Source organism: Prunus dulcis, chromosome 6, assembly GCF_902201215.1.
Source record: "Prunus dulcis chromosome 6, ALMONDv2, whole genome shotgun sequence".
In the NCBI taxonomy this organism is placed as follows: Eukaryota; Viridiplantae; Streptophyta; class Magnoliopsida; order Rosales; family Rosaceae; genus Prunus; species Prunus dulcis.
In genome coordinates this window covers 23,773,253-23,783,773 of record NC_047655.1, presented here as the reverse complement: position 1 = coordinate 23,783,773, position 10,521 = coordinate 23,773,253, and the positions used below count along the sequence as shown (strand labels likewise).

The 10,521-nt window shown below is 36.3% G+C and overlaps 1 protein-coding gene across 4 annotated transcripts; it reads left to right on the top strand.

Moving 5' to 3' along the window:
• The first annotated feature begins 3,364 nt into the window (after window positions 1-3,364).
• LOC117632886 (ribonuclease II, chloroplastic/mitochondrial) lies at window positions 3,365-10,288 on the top strand. 4 transcript variants are annotated; one of them, XM_034366498.1, is made up of 15 exons: window positions 3,365-3,735; window positions 3,918-4,077; window positions 4,228-4,341; window positions 4,441-4,518; window positions 4,587-4,718; window positions 5,264-5,485; window positions 5,692-5,874; window positions 6,142-6,204; window positions 6,317-6,423; window positions 6,501-6,650; window positions 7,179-7,338; window positions 7,719-8,114; window positions 8,689-8,913; window positions 9,364-9,542; window positions 9,655-10,288. In XM_034366498.1, the coding sequence occupies exons 1-14, from the start codon at window positions 3,467-3,469 to the stop codon at window positions 9,490-9,492; spliced, it is 2,388 nt and encodes a 795-aa protein (XP_034222389.1). In that variant the 5' UTR covers window positions 3,365-3,466; the 3' UTR covers window positions 9,493-9,542; window positions 9,655-10,288. The 4 variants fall into 4 exon arrangements, with proteins under 4 accessions (XP_034222389.1, XP_034222388.1, XP_034222390.1 ...); XM_034366497.1 differs by having other exon boundaries at window positions 9,364-9,563; XM_034366500.1 differs by having other exon boundaries at window positions 3,621-3,735; window positions 3,904-4,341; window positions 9,364-9,563.
• Window positions 10,289-10,521: the final 233 nt, after the last annotated feature.

The following is a 10,521-nucleotide window of genomic DNA, read 5'->3' as shown; positions in this document are numbered from 1 at the left end:
TATGATGGATGATAGGTCAGGGGAAAGGTTGGTTGCAGAGGACCCCTTGCACACTCTCCATTGGCGCCTATTGTCCCCTTCCTCGAGTCGTGAACTTTCCACCCACATGACATGCTCCTATCGATCTTTCTTGTCACACCCCGCCCACTCTTTTGTTCTTGGTTTCATTTCACACTCTCTCATATGCAATGATTTGATCAATTTCTTCAAGATTTTAATGATACAAGTTTAGACCTCAGTGATTATTCTTTTGGCGACATTGTAATTGGTTCTTAACCATTAAATTAATTAGAAACTCAAGCATTTATATATGCTTTAATTGCAAGTTTCGATTTTCCAATGATACATCATATATGAGAGTAGTCTAGCTAAACTTGAGTATGGCAAAGCTAGGAAGCAATCATATGTTAACTTCATATACAATACTCACTCATCTTTTAACAACTTAATAAGCTTTTGGAGTTTAATTAGTGTTTATCTAACATAATATCATAACTTTGATTCTAAGAATTGTACGTGAGGGAGAATGTTAACTTGACATACATTATTAATTCTTTTCGTAGCAATATGTGATAGACGTAAACTAGAATTGCCAACATAAGTAAAAAAAAACATATAACTAACTACCATTGAATTAATCAGTTATCAATCTCTCTCGACAAAGTAAAATTTGGCTACGCTTTGTATATCTTCTTGTGAAGATTATTGTGTTGAGTAGTGCTATATGGTGCACTTACATAATTGATATAATACTCAAGCATCATCATGATATGGGCGACATATGCACGCATGAGATGATCGTGAAGAAAACACATGACATTTCATGTAAGTAATCACATACGTCATATAGATATGGTAAACGCATGAGGAGTAGAATCATCTGAAAAAATAAAAAAGGAAAAGAGAAAATCTACCATGATATGAGCCGACAGATCATGAGAAATTCCCGTGTTAAATGTCTACATGTATTCTTCCATTCCATCAACTAGCTAGTTCGATAAGAAAGGCATTATTCTCGATTAAAAATGTCAAATGATGTTCCAACAACATGCAATGCAAGTGAGAAAGAGTGGTCAATAAGAAATTCTTGAGTTATTTTTTTACATTAATACAACTCACAATATAGAATTAGCCGTACGCATTGTGTATTGTACAAGTATTTTTAAAAATTCATACGATCACAAAGTCAAAAATTCGAGAAAGTCAACAGATGAAGCCAAATGCATGTTACTATGTTCTCTATATACCGATTAGGAAAATACTAAAATGTTGTTTAATTAATGTCGTTTAATGATAAGGTGATAGCTAACGTGGGAGTCGATCGACCCTTTGCTTATCAAAGGGTACGGACTAAATTAGAGGACTGTCCTTTGCTTAAAAAACAGCAGAATTAATTTCAACATGCTCACTCTGCTCCAGATGATACGTCAAAGCTCCAATAATCTACGTGAGGACTTCATCTTTTATATGGCCCTTGGCCAACCCATTTCCTCCTGTATTAAATATATATAATAATTGAATTCCAGCCATGGTTGGGACCCCTATTTCTCTGCCAGTCGTGCCTCTGGGTTTTTTCAGAAATAATTGTATTGGTACTACGGATCATATTGTTGGTTGCATGCATTTAGAATTCCTTACTGTATTTTAATCATTTTTTTCATGAGCTTATGTATATCATAGAGGAAGAGGTGCCAGACCTCAGATGTTTTTTTCAATGCAAGTCATAGCCTAAATTACTATCGGTAGGAAGGTTTCTCTCACACACACTATTAAGGTGTCATGAGGGTTCGAATATTTGGACGTCAAACTCTTTTCCATCAAACTAGACTCCGTTAGTAGGTCATAAGGTTTTTTATTGTTAAAAAGGCCTGAAACTGGAAATAAATATAAATAAAATAAGATTGTTCGGTGCATACTTACTTATCAATAAACAACCCATTAATGTTATTAAATTATTTGATCCTTATACTAAGAACAAAGCCCATTAACCCCGAAAACAAAATAAAAAGATAGATTATAAGTTAAATTAATTGTAGGAACGTATTCATTAGTTTAATCTTTTGTTTGACTTTGATATGATGGGATTATACAAAGATAATTAATTTGAAAACCAAGTTTCGAAGCAAAGTAGATGCAAAGCCCCATGAATCAATATTCGATAGACATGATTGGAGTCTTAGGCAGATAAATAATGTAATCACTTGTATATATGCAAGTAGGTAAAATGTTGGTGTACGAAGAGAAAGCTCATGATTAGGGTTATCTTATAGTGGAGTGCAATTATTCTCAAATCCATAAAAATACAATTGCCCCAAGATCAAATAATATTTTCTTAATCTTATGTGAAAAGATATAATCATTCAATTCCAAAGTAAGCATAGTCAACCCTTTTAGGAACTACCCACCATCTACTTGATAGATGAGACCCAAAAAAACAAAGAAGTTTTCAGAACCCTAAACTGTGCTTTGATTTATTCATCCATGGTCTTTTCAATATGCATGGTGATAGTTTTTAGCTGTAATGGTCTTTATACTCGAGTTTTATTTTGGTCTTTTAATTCTGGCACGTATTCTAATGTTGTTCATCTGTGAATAATTTAGATGCAAAATTAATGAAAAATGATACGGAATGACTAAATTAGAACACATACAAGAATTTACCAAAAAAAAACTCGAATATAATTTTAAGGACCATTGCGATTAAAATCTCTTATATGTAATTATGTCTTAAAGCAAATCTCAAATAGCCATAACCAAATGAGTTTGAATGCCGATTTGCTATGAACACATCCAATTAGTCTGTATAAATTAAGGGAAACTTAATTAATGATGGTAATCATTTTAAACGGGGTTGTACAAATTAAGCAAAGCCGATCAATGAGACGTGCATTTGAATGTTTAGAACACCGTACACACAAACTTAAGGGCATATGGGGACCCAAAGTTGTACCGTAGCTGAGTACGTAATAAGCTAAATCAACACCATACACATTCACATGCCTCATTAATCCCCATCACAAATTCATCTTCAACAACGTGGAAATTTTAGAACATGTATATAAATAAATAAATACATATATTTATTTATTTATATAACTGGGGTAGGGATCAAGGCGATCTCGGTGCCACGTTCACATGTCTTGCCATGCATGGCATGGGGTTGGTGCTGTTTGGTTGAACTTGAGGCACCTGAACTTGTGAAAAATCAGCAATAAAGGTACAATCATTTTATATTTATAGGTGATAGTTCCAAATTTTTTAAAAAAGGGTGGTATTTTCAGTTAGAATTATGAAAATGGTGGCATTTTGGGCTATTTCCCAAAAAGAAAAGGGCAAAAAAGAAAAGGGCGGGTGTTAGAAAACAAGCTTTCGCAGTCACAGGATAGCCATTATCAACAAACAAGCAGAGTAACAAAAACTCTCCCTCCCATTCCCCTAAACCTTTCATTTCGTTCGCCGGACGGTGATGGCGGTTCGAGCCGTCGGCAGCTGTTCAATCTTTCGCTCCGCTTCCACTTCCTCTTCGTCCCCTACTCTCTTCGCCTTCCGCTGCTCCCCATGCCACTTCAGTCGCCGCTTCTCCCAATTTAGCATTCGCTTCCCGATATTTCGATCCGATAAGTTAGTTCCTGGCCATGGCGGCCTTCAAAGCAGCTCCGTTCACAGCCTCGTCGACAGCGTCATGGAAGAGCTCGGTGCCTTGCGCCGACGGAGACGAGTTCGCGCTGCCGCCAAGTAGCTTCCCTCTCTCTCCCCCTCTCAGAATCACATTTCTTCGAATTTTTTTTTTGATCATCCTTAATTACGAATTTAGAGACTTAAATTAATGTAATTTATGCGCTGTTTGGTTGCTGAGAAAGAAAAAAGGCATATATATAATGCAAGTATAATGAGATTATTTAGTAACTATTTTGCAGGGTGGAGCTGACAAGCAGTGGAGGGATTGTAGAAGATAAGCTTGTGAACCGAACGCTGCACCAAGGGTTGCTGCTCGAGTTCAAGAAGGATTCAGAGAGAGTATTGCTTGCTGTTGCCCAGAGACCCGATGGCAAGAAGAATTGGATGGTTTCTGATCAGGTTCTACTAGAAAAACAACTAATGCGGCTTATTAATAGGCTGCTAGGTGTTGAAAGCTCACTAATAATAAAAACTATGCACGGGATGTTATTGTTTTCCTGCTAGTCTAACATTTTTATTTTTATGGTGGTTGTTCTTATGCTATGTCAGAATGGTGTTACATCATCCATTAAACCACAACAAATCACATATATTGTTCCTGGTGTTGAAAATTTCGACCACGCAGAGATTTCAAAGTTTGTTCAGAGAGCTCAGGAAAACTCGGTTGGTTTTTGCCCAAAAATAGTCGCAGATATGAATTTTCTTTTTATATTCTGGTGGTTTGTGTTTTTTGGTAAAAAATATTTTTTTAATCTGGTGCAGGACTCTGCACTTCTAGAATTTGCTTGGGTTGAACTCCTTGAAAAGAATAAGCGTGTGACAGCAGAAGAATTAGCTGAGGTACTATACTTTTCAAGTTAAATATATATGTATGGCTGTTCCTTCAATGATCCTAGCTCATTCCACAGATGATCTTTGGTAGTGTGGAGCCTCTTGAATGCTACTGTGCTCATGTGATGCTTTCAGAAGATGAAGTATACTTCACTGTGCTAGAGACAAGAGGTTCTCGCTCTATATATGGACCTCGACCTGCTGTGCAGGTACAGCTATGCTTTTGGTTTAACATCTTCCCTTCTTACAGTTGGCTCGCCTTGTTTGAAATTGCTTATCTTTATGGCTCCTAATGTGGAGATGTGTTTCAAGAAAGGATATTATGTTTGAAGGAAGAGTGATTCTCCTCAGATGATGTTAATTCCACTCTATATTGATAGTTTTGTATTAGATGGTGAAGAAAATTTATAACAATTGAATTTTTTGTAGTCTATTGGTACGTTGAAGTTGATTGGCATAAGATGGTTTGGGTCGTATGTTGGCAGATACCAATAGGACTTACCACTCTAAATTAAAAAATCTTTTGTTTTACTGTTTAGGCATCTCCACACACACACACACACACACATATATATATATATATATATATATATCTATTTATATAAGAAAAAGAAAGAAAAGATATTCTTGACATGTATTAGAAGTTAATGCAAGTTTGATTAGTAAGTGAGTAATCCATGATAGCATTCATCTTGATTGTCTTCTTGCTTTTCCAATAATTTTGACGTGAATTTTTTTTTGTTTGAGAAACTAGGTTGAGGAACTTCTCCGTAGGAAGCTCGCAAAGGAGGCAGCTGAGAAAGAACTGCAGGAGTTTGTACAATTACTGAAATCTGCTAAGGCAATGCCTTTAGATGCTAAACCTCCCAAATCTTCTTGGATGGTTGAAGAGAAAATCAGACAGAAAATTAAGTCTCTTGAATCTTATGCTATTGATGCCTGCACAAATGATGACCAAAGGAAAACGGCTGGAATGGTAACCAAGTCTGACTTAAATGATAGTGTTTAAGCTTACTGTGATAATTGGTACTTCTAAGCTCCGAAAATGTATGGGTCATCGTAAGAGAAGATCTTATTGATGATGTTATGCCCTATTTCTCTTTGTGTGATACATCATATTCATACATGCATATCAGCTTTGTTCCTAATTTGTTTATCCTTTTGTACATACCTTCTTGTCAGATCCTAAGGGCAATGGGGATGGTGAAAACAGCATCATCAGCTCTAAATCTCCTCATAAATATTGGGTTTTTTCCTGTACATGTGAATCTTGACCTGTTGAAGTTCAATACCCGTACTGATCACTCAGATGAAGTTATATCAGCTGCAGAAAGTCTTCTGTCAGATTCATATGATCCAGATGAGGTTAGCCTGCTCTCTGTTATGAACATAGTTTTACCCATGGGGAAAGATGTGATTCAGTATTAAGATTTCGGCTTGCATCCTTAATTTTATAGGAAACCTTGTATTATTATTGTAATGAAACTTTTAATGGTTTATATGAAAAATTACACAGACACACATCTATAAAAATGAAAGTATAAGGTTAGCCTGCTTCCTGTATTATAGTACATACAGGGCAAAATTTAGTTTAAAAACCTTACAAAAATTCTGCAAATGTTCTTGTTTTAGATTGAAAGGAAAGATCTCACTCACTTGAAGGTCTATGCTATTGATGTGGACGAGGCTGATGAGGTATGTTTTACACATGCCTAGTGATGTTATCTTCTGCTGTCAAAACTGTAAATTTTTGCCGCATCAAAATTTGATAGCTCTTCGTATGAAATTTTTAATTGTAACATGTTAGCTTGATGATGCTCTGAGTGCAACGAGGCTGCAAGATGGACGCATTAAAATATGGATTCATGTTGCAGATGCAACTAGGTTTGTTCAACCCGGGAGCATAGTAGACAGGTAGCTTGTGGAACACTACAAGCCTTATTGATATGTGTTTATGTTTCACTCTTTTCTGATAAATTCATGATGTATAGGGAAGCAATGAGAAGAGGAACTTCTGTTTTCTTGCCCACTGCCACTTATCCTATGTTCCCAGAGAAACTTGCCATGGAGGGAATGAGTTTGCAACAAGGAGAGAATTGCAATGCAGTTACAGTATCTGTTGTGCTGCATTCTGATGGCAGGTAAAACAATTTTTTTTCTTTATATGTTTGGTCCCCCCTTGAGATCTCATCCGAATCGGTGCTGTTTTATAGTTTAATGGAGTTACACAGAGCTGTAATACCCTTTTTTAGGGCTTGTAGACCATTACTTCCCTCCTAGATTTGTATATTATGAATTCAGAATTATCTTGGTTTTGAAGGTGGTGGATAGATTTTTGAATTAAAATGATTCCATATTATTCTACAGACTGAAATAATTAAATCATTGTGGCTTAAAACAAGATCTTTCTAACTGAAAGAGGGGGCGTCACAACAGACTCATGTGGGCATTTCTTTGAAGCATTTTAGCTTTTGCTAACTTAAAGGTTAATTTTCTCCAAATAAGATAATTCTACAGACTATGATTCAAAGATTATATAATAATCTAGAACAAGTGGGGTGGATATTTCTTTGAAGCATTTTAGGTTTTGCTAACTCATTGGTTAGTTTTCTCCTTTCCAACCAAATTTTACTAATGAACTCTATTTTACTCTCTGTGTGGTTCAATAGTATTGCAGAATATTCGGTGGACAACTCAATCATTAGACCAACTTACATGTTGACGTATGAGAGTGCATCGGAGCTTCTTCATTTAAACCTGGAAGAAGAGACTGAACTGAAAATCCTGTCTGAGGCTGCAACTCTCCGTTCAATATGGCGTCGCCAACAGGTTGGAGTTAATTAATTAGACCAAAATTAATTCTGAAACGTTCTTGGTTGTGTGATTCAAAGTTCCAGTAGCTTTCTTTGGTGCGTCGTGATCCTGTTAGTCGACAATTATTTTCGTGGTTGTACTATCCATAACCTGGACCCTATGGATATTCTACTATTGATATGGATCCTGCTGTGCGCAAAATCCTTAAGATCATGAAAGATCGAAAAAATCCAAACCCTTGTCATAACAATTTCATTCATAAAACAAACATGTATTTACTTTTTAAATAGGAAATGTTGATCTAAGGTCTCAAAAGAAAAAAGGGTTTGTAGGCATGATTAATCAATAACCCTCCAAAATTCTTCTGTGACAATAACTATATGCTCATTTTTCAGGGTGCAATTGACACAGCCACATTGGAAGCACGTATCAAAGTGGTTAATCCAGAGGATCCAGAGCCTATTATTAATCTGTATGTTGAAAACCAGGCAGACCCTGCAATGCGACTTGTCACCGAGATGATGATACTCTGTGGAGAAGTTGTGGCCACATTTGGTTCTAGCAATAACATTCCTTTACCCTACAGAGGACAGCCCCAATCCAACATCGACACATCTGCATTTGCACATCTTCCGGAAGGACCTGTTAGAAGCTCTGCTCTTGTTAAACTAATGCGTGCTGCTGAAATTGATTTCAGGAAACCTATACGCCATGGAATTTTAGGACTTCCGGGTTATGTTCAGTTTACATCTCCCATCCGTAGATATATGGATTTACTAGCTCACTATCAGGTGAGTTTCTTCCATGCAAGTATAGTTCTTAATAAACTACAATCTCAAATGTTGACCTTGTCCTTCTGCTGTCAACAAAATCATATAATGATCTTGATCTCGTCTGCGGTTTGCAAGCAGACAAAGCTATGTGCTTCATGAATGAAGGGTAATGAATTAAGGTATCACTGCTATGTGGAGTCTTTTCTTCAAAAATGAAGAACGAGACTTTTTGAAAGAAAGAAAAAAAAAAAAAAAAAACAGATGTGTTATCAAATCATATTTATGTCTATGTCGCTCGTGTGAAGTTTAATCTGGAGGGACAATTGGTGCTTCACCATATCTTATGAACAGATTTATATAAACTAGGGTCTTGCTTAATTGAGCACATGGTTAATTAACTTTAATAATTAAATCTTATGAATTCCAAAATACCAAGGTCAGAAAGTTAAGCTAAGCTGGCAGGCTTAAGTGCAATGACTTCTGCATGTTATATAACTACTAATACGTTGCTGAGAATTGTGTTTTAATGCGGTATTCAGCCAAATTGTTGAGCTAATGTTGCTAAGCGTTGATGAAGGTATCTGTTATGTAGGTTAAAGCATTTCTCATCAGGAAATCTCCTCCTTTCTCAGCTGGTCAGTTGGAAGGGATGGCATCTATAGTGAATATGAATGCTAGAGTAGCAAAGAAGCTCTTTAGCAGCAGTCTTCGGTATTGGATATTAGAATTTCTGAGAAGGCAGTCAAAAGAAAAAAGATATCGTGCGTTGATTCTTAGATTCATTAAGGATCGGATTGCAGCCATATTGTTAGTTGAGGTAAACATGTAATTATATCTGTTTAATTGTAAATGCTGCTAGTTATGTCATGCATTATTTGTAGCACAAAACTTTTAGGATTGTAAGACAAAACTAAAACTGTAGACAATGTCAACCACACTTGCTATTAATGAGATATTAAAATAAGCATCCCATATAGTCTATGCAGATCAATTGTGAACGTATATGGTACATGTCAGTTGATGAGCCTCTGTCTTTTGATTCTCTACCAATTCTAAGATGTGTGGTAGCTATAGTAAGTCTGTAGCTGGATCTGTATTGTCATTCTGGATCTGTATTGTCATTTTCTTTTATGTTTACCCTTCTCTCCTGCTCTCAACCCTTCTTTTATTTGGGATGAGTATGCCATTATTAAGCTTTATGGGTTGCGCCATTATTAAGCTTTATGGCTTGCACTTACGTCGATTATGTCAAACATGAATTTTTCAGGTGGGACTTCAATCTTCCGTGTGGGTATCTGTGGGAGCAGATGTTGGAGATGAAGTTCTAGTTCGGGTAGAAGAAGCTCATCCACGTGATGATGTGCTTTTCCTTAAAGAGATTGTCATTGAGAGATAAAGATAGATTCGTTTAACTGGATCTTGTCATTAAGAGACATTTTGTTGCGGGTATGACAATGATCTCTATGGGTAAGCAATGCCCTCTTGTTACACCTGCTGTATAATTATGTTTCTGTATAGGTGACTGGGCTCTTACTAACATTCCCCTTTTGTGTGACAGAATATTTACCACCACGTCATATTGTCTGCAACCTTCGGGAACCTGAAAGCAAAGCTCACAGAGTCATAATTCAAATTAGATCAAATATCAGTGAGGAATTATTGTAAGTATTGTCGCCTGCAGCATTTGATTCCCGAGCTGTATTGCATGTCAAATACGAGGAATAGGAATTGCTTCAAGACCTTCGCTCCAGTTGTGGCCTTCACTCCACTTGTTTTTCTGTGGACTATTTGGCATCCAAGTTGTTCCGTCTTTATTGCTCAATATGGTGCTGAAATGGTAGGTCACACCATTTCAAGGGGGTTTGTGTATTTCCAATAGCAAATTTTGGTGAATTTTAGAAGTTAGCATTTGTATATCATGTGTTCAATCAGAAACTATCTCGCGGACTAAATCAGGTACCGAACCTCGTGACATGTTAACATGAAAAATGATTAGTAAACAAGGGAATTTTCACTTTGTGGAATATGAATCGGAAGTTTTGAAAATGAGCAGGGCAGACACAATTATGTAAATTTGAATAGATGAAATGCTGAGAAATTTTGACATACTTTCGGATCCTTGTAATATTGAATGCCGAAAAAGTGGTGCACTGTATTGTTTGTGGAATGGTGATGAATTGTCAATTTGCAAAGTGCCATGATTTTGCTATCTATCTTTTTTTTCTTTTCATTTTTTATATCAATTTTACTTGTCGTGGAAACAATAGCTGGTTAGTTTTACAGTCAAGTCACGTGATAAGACAAAAGGAAATTTACCTTCTAACTGCGTACGGCAGGGGAGACATGCTCGTAAACTTCTGTGCTGCACAATGTTCAGTCGAAGATTGAATTACTTTTTATTGGGAAATTGCAAAAAATGCATTGA